Below are 26,393 nucleotides of genomic sequence, written 5' to 3'. Positions count from 1 at the left end.
TCAAACTGGAAAGCATCGAATTGGAAATATAAATACAATAAGTATACATAATAGTCCATTATATGGGGGGGAGGGGGTAAAGCAAAGCAACAATTAGGAATGATATGGGTAGATATTTCAAAAAGGCAGATAATTGATGTTCGAAGTTCATAATGTTTCTTTAGGAAGCGTCCATGTACAAGGATGATGGATGAGCGAGGGGCTTTTCATAGACTATTTATTTCATTTTATAAAGAATCTTTTACTCCTTACATTTGGGACCTTGTTTAGGCTAGGTCAGCGTTTTCCAAACTGGGAGACGCGCCTCCCTAGGGAGCAAGGACTAGTTCAAAGGGAGGCTAAACAAAAGCTAGGTTTGCTATCTCAATGTAAAACTAGCGAGTTCTTGGTTTATCAATTGAACGATCTTTGCGATCAATTTGTTTCTCAGTTATGTAAAATAAAATTCGCCTTACAAGTAGAAGACAGAACTGGAGTAACCGCTTATTTTCCACGTATTGAAGAGAATAATATACATAAAGATATATTTTTTTGCAAATTTGTTCCTTGCAAAGCTATATCCCGTAAAATATTTAATATTTTTGATAAATTTTTTTAAGGACATATGGGTATTGCGGAAAATTCCCTTTTACTTTGTAAAGTCAGTGCTAAGTCAGTGTCAGGACACAAAACTGGCCTCCTAGCATTAATTAAAATGAAAATACCCAATGTTCTCTGGACGGAATACATGCTCCACAGAGCAGCTCCTGTATGAAAGATTAAATAAAAAAACAAGTTTTTTCAACTGAAAGTAAGGAGCGACATTAAAACTTAAAACGAACAGAAATTACTTCGTATATGAAAGGGGCTGCTTCCTCATCAACTCCCCGCTCTTTACGCTAAAGTTTGACTCTTTCTCTCAGCTCTTCTTTTTAAAACAGTAAACTTAAGATAATCGTTAAGATTCTATGACTTTTAGGGGGTGTTTCCCCCTATTTTCTAAAATAACACAAATTTTCTCAGGCTCGTAACTTTTGATGCGTAAGACTAAACTTGATGAAACTTATATATTTAAAATCAGCATTAAAATGCGATTCTTTTGATGTAGCTATTGGTATCAAAATTCCATTTTTTAGAGTTTTGGTTTCTATTGAGCCGGGTCGCTCCTTACTACAGTTCGTTACCACGAACTGTTTGAAAATTAGTGAGGAACTTAGACATTTTTACAAAAGTAAGCAACGATACAAACCACGTATAAACAGTTTATTATAAGTTAGATTATTTACAAAGCCGTGTAACAATATGGGAGATACTTACTATCTTGTGCCAAAATGATTCAGATGATGTATGAATTCAAAGTGGAAATTGTAATTTTAATCGAAGAAAATCAAAATGAGGACACAAATATGTTTAGAGATGGTAATTTAATTATTAAACTGACATATTTAGTAGATATTTTAGGAAAATTGAGCTTTTTGAACAAATTAATGTAAGGGCCAAAAATACATCTATTGATTCAAAAAGATAATTTGAAAGTATTCATAAGAAATGGATTCATAGAAGGCGAATTTGGAAAAAAAAAGTTTGACATGTTTCCACTTTTAGATTTATGCGCCCAAGATACTATAGGAGCGAATAAAAATCCACTTGTTACGCGGGATACGGAATATGCGGGATACAGAATCCATTTATCGACGTAGAATATTAGAAATTTGAATCATAAGTAATGAGATTTGGCTATATATTAAGAGTGAATATAATATATTGTCAAATAAAGCTTAAAAAGCATTGATGTCGTTCGCAAAATTCCATTGATACGAAACAGAATCTTGTGCATTAGCTGAAATGAAACCGAAATATTGTGTTTTTTTTTCGGTTGCAGAAAAAGAGCTTCATCCAGTCATGTCATCACTGACTCCGAGATTAGAGTAAATTCGAGTTAGCAAGCACATTCATGTCGTTAAAAGACAGTAACATGATTTTTATTCGTTTTCTTTGTTTGTAAGAATTCGTCTTGATACATTTTGTAGTACTAAAATTTTCACATTCATATTATTTCAGAAAATGAAAGGGAAGGCATCATATGATAAAAAAAAAATTAAGGAGCCGTGGTAAATTAAAGTTTGGAAACCTCTGGACAAGGCCTACTTTTGAGTGATCGACAACCTTTTCTAGGCCCTTATCTGATCTGAAGAGCCTTTTCTGAAGGTTTAATCACTTAAATCAGCTTTTTTCAGTTTCTTGGAAACAAAGTTGTGATGGGAAAAGAGGTCTCATTCATGTAGCACAGCAGCTTCCCAAGTTAACAAAGAGCTAGCTTTCTTCAACTATTAAAATTATTTAACTATTTATTAATAATATTAAATTATAAATATTATTTATTAAATTAATAAATATATTAATATTTAATATATTATTAAATATTAAAATTATTCTTTAACTATTAAAAATATTTTTTTCCAGAATAAATTAAACATAGAGACAATCTATCTAACCTGGAGAAACTTGCCTGTTATGGCCCTATTAAGTCCTTCTTTATTGAAACATCTTTTAGACTGAATCAACCCGGCTAATATCAGTACATAAATACTGAATTGTACCCCATTGTACCATATTTGTGAAAATGTACCAAATTTAGTGTGATTGTACTAGATTGTACTAGTAGAGGTGAAATATGCCAAAAATGGCACAACTGTAGCACTGTTGGCAACACTAGTGCATTTAGTTTCATAGGCGGTCGTTTATTTTACCGATAGTTTATTGTAGTGACAGCGGGAGGCTGTATTGCTAACATTGGCGTTAAATAAATTGGTTGATTTCTTTTTTACCGCCCAATGTGCACTAAGCAATATCATCATATTAACCAATAAAAAAAACCGATCGATAAAAATGCAAAGTGTGTTTTGGGTCTCAGAGATTAGCAGTCAAGGTTTTAGCTGCATCTCTAGGGGGATGGAGAAGGTCCTGAAAAAATAATTAAGTTACAGAACATTTGCTCCTAGAATGAAGCGACATTTGAATTTTTAGGCCATGCTTTAATTTTGGGTTAAGTTGTTCCTTTATATTCATAAACAGATAATTTTAAGAAGGGTTCAAAGTAACAGGAAATTTGCCAGGGCCCTCATTGAATTCTTGTCACCAGGAAATCTAGTACAATGGGCTACAAGATCTCAATCACGCTTTTAGAGCAGTAATAGTAGGTGTTCTGGTTACACCTTCCGGGGTGTCCAATCATAGAACCTCTCTACCGGACAAGGGGGTGTGCTAAAAAATGGTATTAGGTCCCTTGACAGAAAGACATGTCATATCTCAACCTAACAGTGTGGAGAGTATGAGCTAGTGTCCTGTTTAGCCTTTTTGGGATCTGAACCTTATACAACCTTAATAAGGAAGAGAAATGGGAGTGATACCTAAATTCTGGCCTTCGTGAACTCTACAGGAAGAGATTATCGTATTTCTACAAAACTTGATCATAAGTGAGATTAACTTTTTAGCTGTGTCTTTAGACATACTTGCACATTCAGCCTTTTGTGTGCGTAAGGAGTCCCAAAGCTCTTGTTGTCATCTACCAGAATGTGCAATCGGATCTTAACTAAGATTTATGTGAAGCAACAGTAATTGCCTTAATTGTGTTCTTTGGGCACTCGTACCCAATCTTTTCTATGTGGTTGGAGGGATCCCTATATTCTTGCCTGTTGGATATTTGCCTACAAGAATTGTAAGAGCTAGACAAAACTTAGCAGGAAACAATAGCTAGTGTAGGGGTGGGCTCCATTTCCGTCATCGTTTAATTTCCAGGGGGAGGGGGTCTTCTAACTGTTACGGTAACAGGTTGTCGGATCACAATATAATTGGGAAGAAAGTAGCAGCTAATTCTCATGTTGTATCTTTTTAGAGTTCGAATATTATCCAACCTCTGCAGATAAAGAAGGTCCTTAAATTCCTGTCATCAAGTCATCTACAATAAAAGTTAGTTGAGTCTTAGCCAAATTGAATAAGAGGTACCATGGAATACCAAATGCCCCGAGGCTCCAGGGCAAATCTAACCTCTATGAGGCACATGAGGATACGCAATTTATTGTTCCCAGGGTATGAACCAGAAAAGGTTTTTGGATTTCAAACAAACAAAACTAAGCTCTCTTAGATGAAATTTTTTTAGAGCCAGGAATCGATTTGACCTACAGTTAAGGAGGAAGAGGGGGGGGCAAATCCCTGTCAAAAGCAAACATACCAGAAGACAGACGTCAGGTCGCACTCAAACTTGATGGAAAGTAAAATATAGGCTCAAATTCATGTTTTCTTATGACCTGCGACCAATGCTACCACTCAGTAGGGGGGGGGGGTATATCAAATATGTTTTATAACCAGCATTTCTCGATAATTACCAGAAATCCATAAAAAAAACATGTTGATAGCTACCGTTACGCCCTGTCTTCCCTTCTCATCGAGTCCCATGCCCTTCTCTTCAAGTAGATTCATACAAATGACTTTTGGGATCAAAATTAAATGTTGTTTAATAGTGTTGCAAATTGTGTTGCTGTAACCTTTCACAGGGCCTTGGTGCACCGAAGGTATAATTCGCTTTCAAATCACATACATGACGAAAACTGTTCATAATTTTGCTATTAAATTTCTGTGCTTAAAAAAAAAAAATCTTAAGAAACTTCTACGCACACTTCTAGTCACATCATGCTCTATGTTTCAACCTAGCATAAAGTCCTAATGCATCTGCTTTTTCACACTATTATCGCAAGACCATGAAATCAAACAAAGACATTCCAAACGAAACGAAGTCGTCAAGTCCCCTATTTTCAACATATTTAGAAAAACAGTGCATAAAACATCTTCAAACAAGAGTTAGAATTCTTACAAAAATGAAGCCTCTCTAGACACTTGAACTGGAAAAAGGAATGAAGAGCTATAGAGCATGGTTTCGTTCTCTTTTCATTTTTCAGATGTGTATTTGTACAAGAAAAGCAATTCGCTAATGCTAAAAAAAAAACTAGAAAAAATACAAGACAGTATACCTACACATTCGGATGGTGAGACGAAGATTTAAAAATAAACATGGTGACAGAAAGGGAATTCAAAATTAAATATTAAAAACTAAAACCAGCACGGTATTGCAACAGAGTTGCCAACAACTTCACATATCAATTTGTTGTTTTTGTTTATTGTTAATATTGAGGAAGAATCCCTGCCAATATAAATTTAAATTGTTCTTTCTAGAACCCTGCTGAAACTTTCGTTATGACTTCTTTTTTCTTTTTTACATTTAAGTTGTTTTAAGAAGATTTTGAATTCGACGGACAAATCAAGGCTATAAACTCCGGTGCACTGATAATTACATATTTTTCAGTAAAAACTTGGGGGAGAGATTCTTCCTGTCAGATTGACCTGGACAATCTCCCTCCAAAGGAGTTTAAATTCCCTCATCCAAAGATGTGTATTAGTACAAGAAAAGCAATTCGCTAATGCTAAAAAAAAAAAAAAAAAAAAAAAAAAAAAAAAAAAAAAAACTAGAAAAAATACAAAACATTATACCTACACATTCGGATGGTGAGACGAAGATTTAAAAATAAAAGATTTAAAGATTTAAATAAAAGGTGAGAAGATTTAAATCTGAAATTAGAAACAAAAATTAGGCCAAAGCTTTACACAGGCGAAATATTCGTCTTGATCATTGTCCTTTCTTTTCTTCGTTTTTTCTCGAAATTTCCTTCTCTTTATCTTGTCATAGTAGTCTTTATCTAATTCGACTTAAGATCTTTTTATATGTCTTTTTCAACGGTTCCCCCTTGATTATACCTTTCCTAACAGAGACTAGACGGCCAGGCAGGTATACAAATTTTTTTTCAGGGAGGGGATAGAAAAAAAAATATTAGCTAATTTAAATTAGAAGTGACTAGAAAGTCAGTAAATTTTAGGATTTTCTTTTTCTGGAGGGAGGTGACATTCCCTAATAAAGTCTCTCTTGATGTTTGAACTGAACAAAACTAAACGAGCTAGAACACTGTTTAGTCTCCCTCTTCACCCATTTAGAGTTTTATTACAAACCATTGTGAAAATAATCAGAAGTGTAAAGAAAAAAGAGCTAGATTTCAGAAGAAAGTTAACAAAAGACATGACAACCTTGTCTGGTAAGGCTGTCACTGAGAATTTAACAATATTCCAGGAATCCCTCAAGAGTAACATCGAGGTTTGAAAAAATCAGAAGAAAATATATAATAGTAACACATATGCTTTAGATACTTTTTGAATCTAATGTTTAATATATATATATGTATATATATATATATATATATATATATATATATATATATATATATATATATATATATATATATATATATATATATATATATATATATATATATATATATACTAGCTGTTGGGGTGGCGCTTCGCGCCACCCCAACACCTAGTTGGTGGGGGCGCTTCGCGCCCCCCCAAGCCCCCCCGCGCGCGTAAGTCGTTACGCGCCATTGTAGTTGTGTCCCTATGTCCCACCTGTGAATATAGATAGATATATATATATATATATATATATATATATATATATATATATATATATATATATATATATATATATATATATATATATGGTTTTAACTACGTAAAACTTGCGAATATACAACATTCTTTGCTGTCCCATTGTCTTTGCATATAAATAGATTGTCAGGTTTACCGACTCTTGAACATGCAACATATAATGGTCCATGGGAAAACAATCTGTATTCAGATCTATACCTCATGATTCTAATGATTGCCCTTGAGCTTTGTTGATGGTGATTGCTAATCGACCATTCCCTGTCCCAGTGTCCCGGTCGTCATTTACATCCCCCTGTTTCCCCCGGTGTCCCCGTTGTAGTTGTGTCCCTGTGTCCCGGTCGTCATTTATATTCCCTGTGTCCCGGTCGTCATTTGTATCCCGGTGTCCCGGTCTGTATATACATTCGTTTTTTAGTTTTGTTTTTCTCCTTTATTTTTTTCCTTTTTTTTTTCTTTTTTAGCTTATTTAGATTTTTAGATTTTTTAGTTTTTTTATAAGTTTTTAGTTTTTTTTTCTTTTTAGTTTTTTTGTCCCGGTCGTCATTTATATCCCCCTGTTTCCCCCGGTGTCCCCGTTGTAGTTGTGTCCCTGTGTCCCGGTCGTCATTTATATTCCCTGTGTCCCGGTCGTCATTTGTATCCCGGTGTACCGGTCTGTATATACATTCGTTTTTTAGTTTTGTTTTTCTCCTTTATTTTTTTCCTTTTTTTTTCTTTTTTAGTTTATTTAGATTTTTAGATTTTTTATTTTTTTTATTAGTTTTTAGTTTTTTTTTCTTTTTAGTTTTTTTGTAGTTTTTACCTTCTTTTTAGTTTTGTTAATTTTTTTTTTTACTTATGTCCTGGTCGTCATTTATACTCCCTGTGTCCCGGTGCTTTGTTGATTGCTAATCGAACATTCCTTTTGTCCTGGTCGCTTTCTCTTTGAGTGTCGTCATTTATTTTTTTCTTTTTTAGTTCTTTTAGTTTTTACCTTTTTTAGTTTTTTTTAGTTTTTTAGATGAAAATTTTTTTTAGTTTTTTCCTTTTTTTCTTTTTAGTTTTTTATTGGTTTTTACCTTTATGTTAGCTTATTTTTCAGTTTTTTCCTTTTTTTTTATTTTTTTTTTATTTTTTATTTTTTTTAGTTTTTTACCTTTTTTAGTTTTTTTTAGTTTTTTTAGTTTTTTTAGTTTTTTTAGTTTTTTAGCTTTTTTACTTTTTTTATTAGTTTTTAGTTTTTTGGTAGTTTTTGCCTTTTTTTAGTTTTTTCAGTTTTTTTTTAGTTTTTTATTGGTTTTTACCTTTATTTTAGCTTATTTTTCAGTTTTTTCCTTTTTTTTAGTTTTTTTTAGTTTTTAGTTTTTTTAGTTTTTTACCTTTTTTTAGTTTTTTTAGTTTTTTTAAGTTTTTTAGCTTTTTTATTTTTTTATTAGTTTTTAGTTTTTTTGTAGTTTTTGCCTTTTTTTTAGTTTTTTTAGTTTTTTAGCTTTTTTATTAGTTTTTAGTTTTTTTTGTAGTTTTTGCCTTTTTTTAGTTTTTTTAGTTTTTTAGCTTTTTTATTTTTTTTATTAGTTTTTAGTTTTTTTTGTAGTTTTTGCCTTTTTTTAGTTTTTTCAGTTTTGACGTCACCTGATCCAGTTTTTTCAGGTGACGTCACCTGATCCACGATCCACAGATCCACAGACAACTTATTTTTATATATATAGATAGTTTTTTTTTTTACTTATGTCCTGGTCGTCATTTATACTCCCTGTGTCCCGGTGCTTTGTTGATTGCTAATCGAACATTCCTTTTGTCCTGGTCGCTTTCTCTTTGAGTTTCGTCATTTATTTTTTTCTTTTTTAGTTCTTTTAGTTTTTACCTTTTTTAGTTTATTTTAGTTTTTTAGATGAAAATTTTTTTTAGTTTTTTCCTTTTTTTCTTTTTAGTTTTTTATTGGTTTTTACCTTTATTTTAGCTTATTTTTCAGTTTTTTCCTTTTTTTTATTTTTTTTTATTTTTTATTTTTTTTAGTTTTTTACCTTTTTTTAGTTTTTTTAGTTTTTTTAGTTTTTTAGCTTTTTTACTTTTTTTATTAGTTTTTAGTTTTTTTTGTAGTTTTTGCCTTTTTTTAGTTTTTTCAGTTTTTTTTTAGTTTTTTATTGGTTTTTACCTTTATTTTAGCTTATTTTTCAGTTTTTTCCTTTTTTTTAGTTTTTTTTAGTTTTTAGTTTTTTTAGTTTTTTACCTTTTTTTAGTTTTTATAGTTTTTTTAGTTTTTTAGCTTTTTTATTTTTTTTATTAGTTTTTAGTTTTTTTTTGTAGTTTTTGCCTTTTTTTAGTTTTTTTAGTTTTTTAGCTTTTTTATTAGTTTTTAGTTTTTTTTGTAGTTTTTGCCTTTTTTTAGTTTTTTTAGTTTTTTAGCTTTTTTATTTTTTTTATTAGTTTTTAGTTTTTTTTGTAGTTTTTGCCTTTTTTTAGTTTTTTCAGTTTTGAAGTCACCTGATCCAGTTTTTTCAGGTGACGTCACCTGATCCATCCATCCACAGACAGACAGACAACTTATTTTTATATATATAGAGATATATATATACTAGCTGTTGGGGTGGCGCTTCGCGCCACCCCAACACCTAGTTGGTGGGGGCGCTTCGCGCCCCCCCCCCAAGCCCCCCCGCGCGCGTAAGTCGTTACGCGCCATAATAGTTACGCGCCATTGTAGTTGTGTCCCTATGTCCCACCTGTGAATATAGATATATATATATATATGGTTTTAACTACGTAAAACTTGCGAATATACAACATTCTTTGCTGTCCCATTGTCTTTGCATATAAATAGATTGTCAGGTTATCCCCCTGTTTCCCCCGGTGTCCCCGTTGTAGTTGTGTCCCTGTGTCCCGGTCGTCATTTATATTCCCTGTGTCCCGGGTCCCGGTCATCATTTGTATCCCGGTGTCCCGGTCTGTATATACATTCGTTTTTTAGTTTTGTTTTTCTCCTTTATTTTTTTCCTTTTTTTTTCTTTTTTAGCTTATTTAGATTTTTAGATTTTTTAGTTTTTTTTATTAGTTTTTAGTTTTTATTTCTTTTTAGTTTTTTTGTCCCGGTCGTCATTTATATCCCCCTGTTTCCCCCGGTGTCCCCGTTGTAGTTGTGTCCCTGTGTCCCGGTCGTTATTTATGTTCCCTGTGTCCCGGTCGTCATTTGTATCCCGGTGTACCGGTCTGTATATACATTCGTTTTTTAGTTTTGTTTTTCTCCTTTATTTTTTTCCTTTTTTTTTCTTTTTTAGTTTATTTAGATTTTTAGATTTTTTAGTTTTTTTATTAGTTTTTAGTTTTTTTTTCTTTTTAGTTTTTTTGTAGTTTTTACCTTCTTTTTAGTTTTGTTAATTTTTTTTTTTACTTGTGTCCTGGTCGTCATTTATACTCCCTGTGTCCCGGTGCTTTGTTGATTGCTAATCGAACATTCCTTTTGTCCTGGTCGCTTTCTCTTTGAGTGTCGTCATTTATTTTTTTCTTTTTTAGTTCTTTTAGTTTTTACCTTTTTTAGTTTTTTTTTAGTTTTTAGTTTTTTTAGTTTTTTACCTTTTTTTAGTTTTTTTAGTTTTTTAGCTTTTTTAACATTCCTTTTGTCCTGGTCGCTTTCTCTTTGAGTGTCGTCATTTATTAGTTTTTTCCTTTTTTTTTAGTTTTTTATTGGTTTTTACCTTTATTTTAGCTTATTTTTCAGTTTTTTCCTTTTTTTAGTTTTTTTTTATTTTTTATTTTTTTTAGTTTTTTACCTTTTTTTAGTTTTTTTAGTTTTTTTAGTTTTTTAGCTTTTTTACTTTTTTTATTAGTTTTTAGTTTTTTTTTGTAGTTTTTGCCTTTTTTTAGTTTTTTCAGTTTTTTTTTAGTTTTTTATTGGTTTTTACCTTTATAGTTTTTTTAGTTTTTTAGCTTTTTTATTTTTTTTATTAGTTTTTAGTTTTTTTTGTAGTTTTTGCCTTTTTTTAGTTTTTTCAGTTTTGACGTCACCTAATCCAGTTTTTTCAGGTGACGTCACCTGACACATCCATCCATCCATCCACAGACAGACAACTTATTTTTATATATATAGATATTTATTTATTTATTTATTTATCTCAGGATCCCAAGCTCAGGACTAAAATTTCAAGATCTTGGGAAAACCCGAAGCAATGGCAGCACTTTTGTCTGGCGGTAAGAAACCTGACTTAACAATATGGGAAAAGCAAGTAACTAAAATTGGAAACTACTTAAATCATCATAAGCAGGACTCAGAGGAACAAAAATAGTATAAAATATAGGTTTATTGTTATAATAAGACGGTTTGAAGTGCTCAAAGATTAAGGGAACGCAAAATTAAGAAAAAGTACTACTTATTTTGTATGTAAAGTGTCATGAAAAACAAAATGGTCAAATCTAAACATACAAAAACTACAAATGAAGTCATTTAGCAGATCTATATTGAAAAACACCCAGTCATGGTCTCCAAAGAGAAAAAAAAAGAATTTTTTTTTTAATCACCTGTTTCTCCAGTTGTCATGAATGCTGGTACACTAGGAGGACCTCTTCCAGCATGATTTTCCGCTAAAACATAGAATTCGTATTCGGTATAGGGGTTCAACTTGGTAACTGTATAAAAATGAGTAGACACCCCGCTGATTTCTTCATAGTTCGAGTTCGAGTCTTTAGCTTTATATTGGATAACAAAATAACGAAGGTCTTCTATTGGTCCGTCGTATATCCAGCTAAGATAAACACTCGTGGGAGTAACATCAGAAATCCGGAGGTTAGTGGGTGAATACGGGAGGGCTGAAAAAGAATTTAAAAAGATTACATAATACACATTTAAAGTAATTATAAAGGTAGGTATGGATAAATAGACATAAAAAATACTCATGGTTTAATTCATCTTTTTTTTAATATATTTTCACGACTTGTTCATTCAATCGATACTTATTACATTTTATTTTCTCTCTTTCTATTTGTACAATCGTTTATCCTTGTATGCGTTATTTTGCTTGAGATTACGGACTTGTGATGACTTTCCAGAGAGCGTTTGTGCTATTTAGAGAGCTTTTTGAAAGTTCTACAAACAAATTTATTTATTAGCTTGCTCCCAATGCCACATGCCATGCTATTTTTTGGTAGCTCTGTTACTGGGCAAGAGCACCAGCAGAAAAGTTTCAAAGGTGGGGGAGTCATGAGCACCACCACGCAAGAGGACCACCCCAATACGGAGCCTTGTTTTTGCCAAGATTTGAATGGGAGTATCTTTCACTTTAATCTTCTGAAATATTTTTAAACATTTTCTTTCTTGCCAAGGGTGGTGACAGGGCATCAACCCCCTGATACCTCCCTGGCGTCACCCACAAAAGTCTGCCATAAAATTTAAACTATAGAAAACATATATTTTATAGCTGTTAATTGATTGGCTGTCGCCATTAGCATGAAAGCCGACAAAAAAAACAATCGGTTATTCTGCTGTTATTCTTTTCGGGATGTTAACATTCAAAAGCAGACATAGAAGATATACTAGCGCTTTTGAGATGGGTGGGGCTGGGGTACATGGCCTAGATATGTATATCCCCTACAAACCGGAAGGTCAAAAACAGAAGAAAAAGCGGAAATATGTGAACATTATTTGGAAAAAATTGAAAATTTTGTGGGAAAAGGAAACGTTTTAATTTAAAAAAAAAAATTGAACATTTCTATTGGGTATGTGTTTTTTATTTGCCATTAATGAATAACTGAAATGTTAATTTTTTCAAAACGAATATTTTGAACCCAAATGATAATTCTATTCAGTCATTATACGTCTCACTAAGCTTCGCAAATATTAACAAAAACCGCCATTTCCCAAACTCTGCTTGTACCCATACTTTTAGCAGAGCACCTCACCTGGCATGGGAAACTCAGATGTTTCGGGGGGATGTTCTTTTAATGTAAGCTCTCCACTATTTCCGAAACTCAAAGATATAATAAATATGGTAAAGATTCCAGAAACAGACATTGTTTCAAATAATCTGAAATAAAAAATACAAAAAAGAAACAAAAAGTATGCCGCATCCTACGTCATTGTCGGTTGTTTTTAATTTTTATTTTTTTTACATACCATGAACAAAAAATTAAGGAGGGAAGATTTTAATTCAAGACAAATTGAGTAAGTTTTCGATATATGAACTTAATACATTGCCGACGAAAATGTCATTTGCAAAAATGCCAATTAGCAATAAACCTAATATCGGGCTCGATTATGTCCAGGAAAATGACTAAAATGACTAAAAGAAACTAGACGCTTGACTTTGGATTATATTTTCAGACAGCGTGCCATGAAATCAGAAGAAAATTATCCTGCTCGAGAGCACCAATCTAAAAAAAACATAAGGGATTCCTGTTTTTTACTGACAAATTTGAAAGACTTTTTCCACATAACTAGTTTTTTCCAAAGAAAAGTAAAGAGCTCCATTAAGCCAAGAACGAGCAAAAATAAAGTCAAGTAATCTTCTTAACTACCACGAATCACTATCAATAAACAAATGACACTCAAAACGAACAGAAATTACAACACTTTATTACAACACAGAAATTACTACACAGGAATTACAACGAACAGTAACGTTTAAGGAATAAATATCAGTATATGTCAATTAAACTGACAATCAGCGGTCATTTGTTTTTTTTTTTTTTTTTTTTTTATAAAATGTAAATTGTGTTCTAATCTTGAGAAAGCATGGAGGATATCAGCCCTACTCAAGTTAATTTTCGCTCGTTTTGAGTTTGACTTGGCTATTTGTTGTTAGTTCTGTTCGTTTTGAGTTTAACTTATTTATTGATTGTGGTTTGTGGTAGTTTTACGCTTGGAAGATTATTTCACTTCACTTTTGCACGTTCTTGGCTTAATGGCGCTCTTTACTTTTCCTTGAAAAACTTGTTTTGTTGAAAAAGTTTTTTTTAATTAATTAATGTTCGTTTTTTTTATTGACATAGTCTATTTCATTGAAAAAAATAATATTATATATCTTTTCAGTTTTTTTCTATACGAGTCCATAGCATGGGTTGCTATTTGTATGTTGGAGAAACTTTTTCAGCAATTTTTAATCCTGACACAAACAGTACTTTTTAACCCCCAAGCCTTCTCAAGACCAGAACACAATTCGCGTTGAAAAAAAAAAAAAACAAGAAAAAGCCAAAACAACAACAAACGAGTGACTGGATTGTACGTTTAATTAATATATGCTAAAATTTGTTCCTTTAGGTTTAAGTAATTTTGTATTTATGAAAGTAAGAAAGGTAAAAACATTTCAAACGTTTTTTTGTTTTCAGTAAAGCGCAAATTGTGTTCTGATCTTGAGAAGGCATGGGGGTTATCAGCCCTACTCATGTTAATTTTTGCTCGTTTTGAGCTTGACCCGGCTAATTATTGTAATTTCTGTTCGTTTTAAGTTTTATTTTTTTTTTATTTTTTTTTCCCCATTCCATTGTATAGGTTGCTATTTGTACGTTGGAGAAACTTTTTCAACGATAATTAATCCTGACACAAACAGTACTTTTTAACCCCCAAGCCTTCTCAAGACCAGAACAAAATTCGCGTTTAATTGAAAAAAAAAACAAAAAAAAAACAAAACAACAACAACAACAATCGAGGGACTCTGGATTGTACGTTTAATTAATATATACTAAAATTTGTTCCTTTAGGTTTAGATAATTTTATATTTATGAAAGTAAGAAAGGTGAAAACATTTCAAACGTTTTTTTGTTTTCAGTAAAGCGCAAATTGTGTTCTGATCTTGAGAAGGCATGGAGGTTATCAACCCTACTCATTTTAATTTTTGCTCGTTTTGAGCTTGACCCGGCTAATTATTGTAATTTCTGTTCGTTTTAAGTTTCATTTATTTATTGATAATGATTCATCGTAGTTTTACACTTGGAAAATTATTTAACTTAATTTTTGCTCATTCTTGGCTTAATGGAGCTCTACTTTTCTTTGAAAAACTCGTCTTGTCGAAAAATTTTTTTTTTAATTAATTTGTGTTCATTTTTATTGACATAGTCTTTTTCACTGACAAAATAATACTGTATATTTTTTTCATTTTTTTCCCCATTCCATTGTATAGGTTGCTATTTGTATGTTGGAGAAACTTTTTCAACGATAATTAATCCTGACACAAACAGTAAAATGTAATTTAATCTTATAGCTCATGAAGTTGACCTGAAAAATAAAACTTAAAATCATCCCCAAAAGATTGTATATATGCTAATTGACCACCTGGATACGCTTGCACTCTTTTTATTTGTTTAAATTGTAAGAACAGAAGTAGTAATTGTAGTATCTTCAAAAGTTTCAACTTAAAGCCCATAGTTATTCTCGATATATTGGTGAGGTGTCATATTGGCAACCATAAACACAATGCCTTCTGATTTATTTTAAAGCAATATTTAGTTTTAAAACATAATGGGCCAATTGCATAATTGTGGCGTTTTGACATGCCCAATATCCCTAAAACATAGTTGTTGGACCTTTCTACTATGCTGAACAAAATGGCTGTCTCAAAATTTTGACTGGATGCGTTTAAAAAAAGGAATCGGCTTAAGAGACGGGCTACTTGCCCTGCAATCTTTTATTACTCTTAAAAAGGGAACCAGACACCATCGCGCTATAACAGTGTTGCAAGGGAAGGACTTCTCCCTTCATATATCCAGTAAAAAAAAAAAAATTTAAACAACTAAAAACAAAGTGAAAAGCATTTTAAACGTATTTTATTTTCAGTGAATGGCAAATTATATTCTGGTCTTGAGAAGGTATAGGTGTTTTCAAAAGCATAATTTCCAGAAATTTCAATTACGCTGAACGAAATGGTTGCCTCAAAATTTTGATTAGATGCGTTTTGGAAATTGATGGGCGCAGGAGGAAGAGGCGAACTGGACCAGGGGTCATAGGAGCAATTGCCCCGGGGGCCGGTTTGTTATGGGCCGCTTATGGCCAGTTGTTTATTTTTACATCGTTATTTTTGTGGGCCAGTATTTACAATCCGCGAATGACGCGGAGAGTTTTCACTCATTGACGGCCCTTTCTGAATAAACACGAGGAAAAAAAGAGCAAATTTCTTCTATAAGGAGGGCAAAAGGTAGGGCCGTCTAACCCAAATACCCCCTTAACTTTTTTCCTCCCTGTCCACATCTGATGGGAGGGAGGGCATCTTTCCCTTCAATCAACTTTTGACAAATAAAAAGGGCACTAGGTCTTTCAATTTCCAATTGAATGAGCCATTTTCGAAGTTTCTGCGACAGCAAATGGCCATCTCAACATTTCTATGAGATGCACTTCCGGAAAATATGTGGTGTGCGTGAGGGAAGGGTGATATCCACCCTCCGGTCACTTTGAATCTTACAAAGGGCACTGGAACTTCTCATTATCAATCCAATGAGCCCCCTCCGAAGTTAACAATATCACCATTTCTATATATGCCTTATATGCCCCCAGGACATAATTTACCACCCTTCCCTTGAGGGCTGCGGGGAGGGGGGGGGTTGTCATTCTCAAAGACATAATTTCTGGATCTTTAAATTACGTTGAACAAAATGGCTATCTCAAAATTTTGATTGGATGTGTTTGGGGAAATAGTGGGAGTGCGTTTGAAAAAAAAAAGAAAAAAAGATATATACATATATATATATATATATATATATATATATATATATATATATATATATATATATATATATATATATATATATATATATATACATTGTGCCCACATCGCTCTTTACTTAGGCAGCGCTATTACGCTGCCTATGATGAAAATATATTTCTCAAATTGAGGAGAGGAGAATTTTCCTTGAATGAAAACGCCAAAATATTGCGTGGCTCCTTAAAGCAAAGTTTTTGAATATTTCCTGCTTCCAGAAACTCTTCCTAAGGTATATTATATGCCTTTCTTGCCCCCACCCTCAATTTGCACCCCTTGTACTGCCCGCCGGAAAATAGAATTCATGAAAATTCCTCGGTAACTAAAGTTTTTCTTCTGTTTGATTTATAAATATAAAACTACAACACAGTCGAAGCATAATAAATGGGCTTCTCATGGCCCATATATGCAACACAAAAGAGGAAAAAAGTAAATAAAGACAAGGGCCTTAGCAGCCTTTAAACAAATTTTCCCAACATGAATTTTTATACTGTAGTAAGTAGGTTGTTCATTTTTAGGGTTGTAGCACGATTAGATGTTGTTGTAAATTTACAGAAATTTAGGGACAAAGTTCACACAAACTTGTCGTAAAAATTAAAAAGAAATATCAGGTCAATGCAGTGTAGTGATAAAAAGGGAAAAAAAATGTACAAGAGAAATCTAAGCTAAGAACATTTAGAAGCTTAGGCATATTTCGTAAGCTCTCACATATTTCCGAGGAAACTTGGCAATCAATATTTCCTTCTTTAATTGAGATGTACATCTCCTATTGTATAACAACATCTTGGATGGCCTATTGTTTCATGTCATTGACATCTACAACCACATAGACAGATTTTATGTATTTTGTTGTTTTTTTTTACTATTTTTTTGTGAATCGTTCCCATTTGGTCCACTTACTCTAATTAGTCTACCTATGGTTAATATATGCAAGACAAAATAAATAAAATAAAGGTGTATAAACATAAGAAGCTTTCTCGCCTTTGAACACTTCCTAAAATGAATTTTCGAGAACAATTTGGCTTTAAGGTTACGAAATACAGAAAATATAATTTTGCAACAGACTTTTGAAACTTTAGTAATTTCTTGTAACAAACAAAATCTCACATTTTCAAAGGTATAAAAACTACTAGTCTATATAACTTTGTTATAGTGGAAGAAATACTGAAGTGTAGCAGGTTTCATAAAATATCTTTTAAAGTATTAGAATTTTGAACTTTTAAATTAATAAACTATAAAGAGAAATAAAAAAAACGGAGAGGAATTTGAGAGAACATAATATTGACGTAAAACAGGCACGGCTGCGAGGCGGGTTGGGGGGGGGGGGTCGAATTTCATTCATCCCCCAAACACCACTGAAAAACACTAAAATCATCAAAATCCTAAATTCCTTATAGCTTCTCCATAATTCGCTTTTTTATTAAATTCCCCCCTCCAATAAATTATTATACATGTGCCTGACAAGTTTTCTATAAATTCAAAGTTTCAAAGAAAAACGTAAATCGAATTTAATTGCTTCATCCAAATAAGCTTTCTTTTTATTTTTATTATCTATCCCCCCCCCCACTTATAAAAGCACTAAATGTGATAACCCCTTCCAAGTTGCCCTAATAATTTTCCGATCATCAAAAACAAGAAAGTCCTCAAAAAGCACTTACGCTAGGAAAGCGGAAGATTCAATTGTTAAACCGGTCTCATTAAGAAAGCCGATATCACAAGTGCAACAGACAAGATCTGCTTTCTTCCTTTTTTCTTTTCTAAACTAAATCTGAAGATGTTTTCTTTTCATATTAACAAATTATAGTGAAATTACCCCTAGGGAGCGACCTATATATGAGAGATGAATATCCCTTTTACACAATTGATTTTGCGACTACAATTTTTTCAATAATAGTTTAAGTAAAGCCTTTCCCAGGAACCAAAGACACCAGCAATGGGGTATTTATACTGGCAAGTAGGCCAAGTCGTATTCTGGCCCTTTTATTTGAAAAGCATATTCTGCATATCATAGTAACTCATACTACGATCACATTTATAAAACGTCAGCTCATTCCCCCCCCCCCATTTCGGATGCTATGCAAAAAAACTTCAGACACAGCACATCTAGTATATTTTCCTTCTCTATTTAAGAGCCCTGATGGATGGATCCAAACAAGCGTCGTCTTACAAATAATTACGGGGGTAGGAGGACTCTGGTGCTTGCCTCCCCTTAAATTTCGTCATTTTTACAATTTTCAATATTTTTCTATGATTCTAAGTTTATAAATAAAGTCACTTGCCCTATTAATTTGAATTCTGATTGAAAACACTTAACTAAGTAATTGTTATTTACAAACAACCCTGACAACCCAAGCTCACTGACTAAATTGAAACAGACAAAATAGGGTTATTTGAATGCTACTAAAGATGTGTTTCGTGTAAATTAGCTTTATCTTTCCATTATCAGTATTATATGATTACACATGAATTGTGTACGACCCCCCCCCCGTCTTTTACCCTGTTACTACCCGGGTGAATAAGTCAAGAGGGAGAAAACAAAATATTTTACTAATTATTTATAGTATGAATGTATATTCCCGGTTCAAATAAGCTCGAGGACTGCAATGGCTTAATGTGACAATAAAAAACAAGATGGAAACGAAATGAAGAATACCCTCTACAGCAATCTCATTGGATTATATATTTTCCTTCAAAATTCTAATGCTAAACCAATATTATTTTGCACTTTTTGAGAGAAACTTCTGCTTATTTTGCGTTTTGATTACCCCAGTTTACTCTAGTTATTATCATTACTATTATTTTTTCAATGCGCACAAAAGTTTATGGTCCACTTGTTCGTCATAAAATATTCATCCAACTCTAATAAATGTAGGGAACGTCCCTAGAAAGGGGGCGGTTCAAAGCAGTAGCACGCCTATATAGATGTATTGTCAGTACTATACACGACAATTTAAGTCTAGTTTATTTCAGAGATTAAATAAAAAAAAACTAGTTTTTTTAATTGAAAGTAAGGAGCGACATTAAAGCTTAAAACGAACAGAAATTACTCCGTATATTAAATGAGTTGTCCCCTCCGCAATCCCTCGCTCTTCACGCTAAAGTTTTTAATTGTTTTAAAAGGTAGAATTGTGGCAAAGAGTCAAACTTTAACGTAAAGAGCGAGGGATTGCAGAGGGGACAACCCATTTCATATACGGAGTAATTTCCGTTCGTTTTAAGTTTTAATGTCGCTCCTTACTTTCAGTTAAAAAAACTATTTTTTTTATTTAATTTCTGAACGTTTTTGAATTAATGCATGTTTGATTTTGGTTCTCCGTACATAAATTATTAAAATGAAATTTGCATATTAATTGTTTTTTTGGCTAAATGGCTTTCTCTTAGTTTTGATCAGACGATTTTGAGAAATAAGGGGTGGGGAAGGAGGCCTAGTTGCCCTCCAATTTTTCGGTTACTTAAAAAGGCAACTAGAACTTTAAATTTTTAAAGAGCGTTTTTATTAGTAAAAAATATACGTAACTCAAGAATTAACTTACGTAACAAACTTTTATATTCTTATATTTTTGATTATATATATGAGGGGGTTTGTCCAATACCTCGCTCTTCACACTAAATCTTAAGTTTTGTCCCAATTCTTTAAGAATGACCCCTGAATCAGAAAGGCCGTAGAATAAATAGTTGAAATTACTAAAAATACTTTAGCATAAAGAGCGAATTATTTATCTCCTTCTAAATACCTCACTCTTTATGCTAAAGTATTTTTAAAACTCCTCATATGCGTAATAATCTCTGTTCGTTTTAAGTTTTAATGCTACTCCTTACTTTCAATTGAAAAAACTTTTTCATGTTTATATTTTCATTGTTTTTTTGTTTTTTTAATAGTAATGCGAGAAAATCCTGCGCCCTTTTCATTGAATTTCTCTTCCCCCATGAAATATCCCTCCAAGGAAAGATCCTCCCACATAGTCCCCTCAACCCCACACCCAAACCAAAAAAATCCCCCTAAAAACGTCGGTACACTTCCCAATAACCATTACTGTATGTAAACATTGGTCAAAGTTTGTAACTTGCAGCCACTCCCCCAAGGACTGTGGGGGAGTAAGTCATCCCCAAAGACATAATTCTTATGGTTTTCGACTATGCGGAACAAAACGGATATCTCAAAATTTTGATCCGTTGACTTTTGGAAAAAAATGAGTGTAGGAGGGGGCCTAGGTAAGCTCCAATTTTTTGGTAACTTAAAAAGGGCACTAGAACTTTTCATTTCCGTTAGAACGAGTCCTCTTGCAACACTCTAGGACCACTTGGTCGATACAATGACCCCTGGAAAAAAAATAACAAACAAACAAATAAACACGCATCCGTGATCTGTCTTCTTGTAAAAAATACGAAATTCCACATTTTTGTAGATTGGACCTTGAAATTTTTTCTGTAGGGTTCTCTGATACGCTGAATGCGATGGTGGGATTTTTGTTAAGATCCTATGAATTTTAGGGGTTGTTTCCCCCTATTTTCCAAAATAAGACAAATTTTCTCAGGCTCGTAACTTTTGATAACAAAGATTACATTTGATGAAAATTATATATTTAAAATCAGCATAAAAATCCGATTCTTTTGATATATTTTTTAGCATCGAAGTTCCGTTTTTTAGAGTTTCGTTTACTATTGAGCCAGATCACTCCTTACTACAATTCGTTACCACGAACTGTTTCAAAGAAAAACAACAAGGATTTAGCTGACATTTTTGCCTCTCAAGAAACAAATCTCTCAAATACTTAAAGCAAATCTAATGTCTGGCTCAAGATGGAAAGTTTAGATTCGACAGAGATTAATAGAGAAGTTTGCATTTTTCCTAACAAGATAGTTTAAATCTATTTTATTAAATGAGCATTAATTAAACATTTATATATATATATATATATATATATATATATATATATATATATATATATATATATATATATATATATATATATATATATATATATATATATATATATATATACCAGTAAATTCTCAATCGAAAACGACATTATATTTTTTATGAAAATTGGCAAACTGCCATTTTCCGGTGGTCAAAAAAATATCTAAAGAAAATTCTTTCCTCTTCTATGTCCTTTAACATTTTTCAGAAATGTAATCCCAATTGCTTTATTGACAAATTGATTCCGAGCTTTCAAAGAAACAAATTTCCGCTTGATAGCGGTGATATGAGTCTCAGATTCTTAACTGATCCGCATTAAATACTATGCATAAAAATGCGGCATAAAAATTACAAAACACGGGACCGAGGTTCACTCGGTGATTAACGAATTCAGTCACGAATTTGGAAGATTAGTTTAGGGCCTTTATTAATTTGGAAAAACATTTTTCACATGAATTATATTATAGATACTCAGACGTTCACCCAGATGGTTTAACTTCCTACTGCGAATAAAATAAAACTAAATTAAAGTTGTTTTTTGCGTAAGAGATTAAAAATAACTGTCTTTCTTTTCACCGAGCGAGGCTCGGTCCCCTGGTACTAATTCCATACAAGAGGAAGAGATTAAACAACTAGGTAACAAGACAAAACGGGACGAGTTGAAGAGAAAGGAAGTAGAGCTCTATATTGTAATAAAGAAAAAAAAAAGTCTTAATTCAATATCAATTTAAAAAAAAAAAAAAAACGTTTCTAACAAAGAGATTATACTAAGAAAAGTAACGAGTTTCATTAAACCAAAGATAAGTAGAAATAAAGTCAAATAATTTTCAAGCGCAAAACTATCTATAATAAGTAAATAAACGTCTGCCACAATAAACAAATGAAAACCAATAGAAATTGCAATAAATACACAAATGAAACACTAAACAAGCAGGAACTAAAAGAAGGAGGGCTGACACCCCCCGTCCCTTCTAAAGACCAGAACACAATTTGCACTTTATTGAAAAAGAATCCTTAACTACGATTTATCATAATATCGTATCGTTTTGGATTCCATTTATTTATTGTAGTAAATTCAAGGTACTTTTACGTTTGAAAAATAATTTGACCTTATTTCTACTCATCTTTGGTTTAATATAGTTCTTCAATTTTCTTTGTAAAACTTATTTAGTAAAAATAGCTCTTTTTTTAAATAAATTTCTGCCCGTTCTGGATTGAAATAGTTCTTTTCATTTGTAAAGAAAAACATATTTTAACAGTAGTGGTAGCAGCAACAGCAGTAGTAGTGGCAATAGCAGCAATTGCATGCAGTCCAAACCGCAGTTCCAAGGAGTCACAGACGCAATCACACATAGTTGGAGTCATGGTCGTAAGTTTCCGCAGTTGCAAGCAGTTACAATCGCAGGCAGCCAGAGTCGTAAATAGTCGCAGTGGCAGCAGTAATAGTTGCATAAGTAGTAGTTGTAGTAATAGTAGTAGAAGCATTAGTAGCACTATGCGCTTAGCACTCTTTTTTTACATCCCCCTCAACTGACACTGAAAGTTTAAACTGAATAGCCAAAGCAGTTTCTGAAACATTGCTGATAAGCCCTTTTTACAACCTGCATGCACACAGTTTGTTTTGATTTAGTTCAACATACTCTCGACATTACCTGAAAATTTCCCCTTAATACCGAAGTTTTAGTAGTAGTAGTAGTGGCAGTTATAGCAGTAGTAGTAATACCAAACAAATATTACCTTTTCGTTAGTTCAACATACCCCCACAACAAGCTCAGTAAGTCCCGAGAAATTTTTGGAAAATATATAAAAAAGGATCTAAATCTGCGCAGTTGGGACTACAACACGTTTTACTCTTGGTTATTAAGTTGTTTGTTTTGTTATCCCTTTTGACTCAACGGTGTTGATATAGTCTTGCCTCCGGCTTAATTTGATTTTCACAAAGAGGCACTTAATGAGAATTCCTAGTTTATACATGTTGACCTTGGACTTGTTTCTGCGAGGCACTCCTTTTTTGTGCTTGAGAAAACATGGTCCTATCGCAGATCATGTAAATTCAATTCTAAAAACAAATTTGAAAGGCCTAGAAAAAGAAGAATTGTTCAAAGTTGAAATCAATGCAAAATCTTCCTTCTAAATGTCATATTTTATAAGTTCAGAGAAAGCTGACAAGGAAAAGCTTGACGATGAGCAGGGGGAAGAGGATTATTAAAAACGTATTCGAGTGTGATTTATATTGGGGAGAAAGTGCTAGAGATTAAGGTGGAAACAAAGGGAATTGAGAGTGAGTAGAAAGTCCTGTCAGGTAATTAAAAACATAAATTGATTTTCCCCTGAGGTTTCTTAAGCTTGGGTTTTATTTTGACACCTCCAATAAAGGGAACTTTCTAGAGCCAGGCTCTCTAAAAGAAATCGAGATTAAATCGAAAATCTAATAAGAAAAACGTGCAAGGGTTTTTACTTTTCTTTTTTGTTGGACCTAAAACAAACGCTCAGCGATATGAACTAGTGTCTTAGTTATGAATTTCTAAGCGTGTAACCTGCTCTAGTATCCCACAAGCATCCTAGTTAAAGGACAAATAAGCCTAAAATACAGGAAGTAGGCTGTAGAAAAGGATTCACAGAACAAACCCTGGAAATAAGCGTTTAATTTTTTAAGGATTCCTGGAAACTTTCATCTTGATCAGGTTAATATGCTGCTTCAATAAAATATTTTTAAGCAGGAAGGTGCCTAGGAATCAAATATAACAAACCCTACCTCGACCTAAGCAATCTCTTGATACACGTGTTTAATTTAAATCAGGGTAAGCTTTTTGGATTCCCGTTCACACATTTAAGCAAGGTAATTTACATTAAACCACTGGATAACTCATTCAAAAAGGGCAGCCACATAGCCTAAGTTTAAAAAATCTGATATCTACAAAAAAAGGACTGTTATATCTCAGCCAGGTCTCTAGGGAAATAATATCTGACATCCTGATCATGCCATTAAGTGCCTGAACAAAATTCAAACGCTATAGGAGGAGAGATTCCCAAAACCTAACTTGTCAAGACAAGTACCACAAGGACTTGCTGGATCTGGATTCAACTTGGCAGGAAAGTAAAAACCAGTGCCCCTCTTGTGCACTTCTGTGATTCACAGCTGTTCCCATTTCTGAAGAAAAATTGAGAAGGAGGGGACTGAATATGTAATCAAAACTAAAAACAAAGATAAACTTGGGAGATAGCAAGAGTTGATTCCTGATTTCCAAGTTGAGCCTCTTAATGGTGCGGACCTTATCCAACCTCTATGAGGGACCTTGACAGTGGAGGTGTTAAAATTATTTTCATTTGGGAATATAAAAAGGTAACCATTTAGTCCCAGTGCCTTCGGTGGTGCAACATCAAATCAACCTATTTAGAAAGAAAAAGGTCCCTAAATTTTTGTTTTAGAATTATTAGAAACGGCTATTGGATTACCAAGAATGACAAGACGTAACAAACGAGTGTCCTAGTGTGCCTTTTAAACCAACGGGAAAAATCAATCTATGAAAGTAAAGGATCCCTAAAAAAGAGTCATTAGAATATTTATGGACAGGGATTGTCTGATCTCAACCAAAATCAATCTGAAGTACCAATTTACGTTGTTGTCACACTTCTTTGGAGTTTACGACCGATTCAACCCCTGCCAAGGAAGGAAAAAGAGAGGAGGATGCCTTTAAATCTTTTTCATCAACACATATAGATAACAGAGACTTTAAATACAGGCCGAAATCCATAGAGGGTAACGGCTAAGCTCGTCGTGGGGATTTTTTTTATCTTTATATGACCTAACCTCTATGGTATGCAGGGGTCGGGTGCTCTGAAATCCCTTGTTATCAGCCTAATTACAAGCTAAACCAGCGGAGATCAACCACACCAGCAAAAAACTAAACTTGGTCCTCCCGCGTCCGTGCTACAATCAACCTCTGGGAAGGAAGGACTATCTTCTTACCATTCACCCAAATCGGAGAGGCTTACAAGATCGCAGTTAAACGTAGTAAGTGTTAGTAGTTTGGGTTTTAGTTGCATTTAGGGGCGGGGGGTGTCAAAGGCTTATAGAGCATTTGCTGCTAGAAGCAAGTACCATTTAAGCTTCCAGGTTTAGCTTGAATTTTCGATTGAGACATGTTTTTACATTCGTTGACCAAGTGTTATGCACTCGGGTCAGAAAAACAGAAATCATTCGGAGCCAACAGATAGATTTGTTAGAGACACTACATTATAGACATAGATGTCCCTAAAAACTGCAATCAGTGTATCTGTTTTATCATTGCTTCATACATACAACACTCATTTCTGGAGTAGCAAAACTTCAGAATAATTAACTACTTGGAAATGACACATACAAGATTCCCCTGCTAGGAATAGTTATGCTTACTGCTCCACAATTGTGACTCACGGGTCACAATTGCTGTAATACTTCATAGCGCTGGACAACACAAAAGCAAAGTCCACCTGGAGTTTGCTGGCTTTAGACTTATTCTTATCTGATCTTTCTTTTCAAATGATATATACAAGATATCCCTGTTAAACATAGTTATACTTATTGCTCCACAATTGTGACCCGCTGGTCACAATTGCTGTAATACTTCATAGCACTGGACAACGCAACAGCAAAGTCTACCTGGAGTTTGCTGCCTTTAGACTTATTCTTATCTGATCTTTCTTTTGAAATGATATACACAAGATCTCCCTGTTAAACATAGTTACGCTTATTGCTCCACAATTGTGACCCACGTGTCAAAATTGCTATAATATTTCATAGCACTGGATAACATAACACCAAAAGTCTAGCTGGAGTTTGCTGGCTTTAGACTTATTCTTATCTGATCTTTCTTTTCAAATGATATATACAAGATATCCCTGTTAAACAGAGTTACGCTTATTGCTCCACAATTGTGACCCACTGGTCACAATTGCTGTAATATTTTATAGCACTGGACAACATAACACCAAAAGTCTAGCTGGAGTTTGCTGGCGTTAGACTTATTCTTATCTGATCTTTCTTTTGAAATGACATACACAAGATCTCCCTGTTAAACATAGTTACGCTTATTGCTCCACAATTGTGACCCACGTGTCACAATTGCTGTAATATTTTATAGCACTGGACAACATAACACCAAAAGTCTAGCTGGAGTTTGCTGGCGTTAGACTTATTCTTATCTGATCTTTCTTTTGAAATGACATACACAAGATCTCCCTGTTAAACATAGTTACGCTTATTGCTCCACAATTGTGACCCACGTGTCAAAACTGCCACAATATTT

The 26,393-nt window shown here is 33.1% G+C and overlaps 1 protein-coding gene across 1 annotated transcript in view; it reads right to left on the bottom strand.

Moving 5' to 3' along the window:
* The window catches only part of LOC136034306 (tyrosine-protein phosphatase Lar-like), a gene marked incomplete in the record, with an annotated part of 449,438 nt that overhangs the window by 231,057 nt on the left and 191,988 nt on the right, over positions 1-26,393 (bottom strand). Inside the window, 1 exon segment of the mRNA XM_065715442.1 lies at positions 11,020-11,307. Coding sequence (XP_065571514.1) covers positions 11,020-11,307 — 288 coding nt within the window.

This window comes from Artemia franciscana, chromosome 13 (genome assembly GCF_032884065.1).
Source record: "Artemia franciscana chromosome 13, ASM3288406v1, whole genome shotgun sequence".
Taxonomy (NCBI): Eukaryota; Metazoa; Arthropoda; class Branchiopoda; order Anostraca; family Artemiidae; genus Artemia; species Artemia franciscana.
This window is presented reverse-complemented; position numbering and strand designations above follow the sequence as displayed.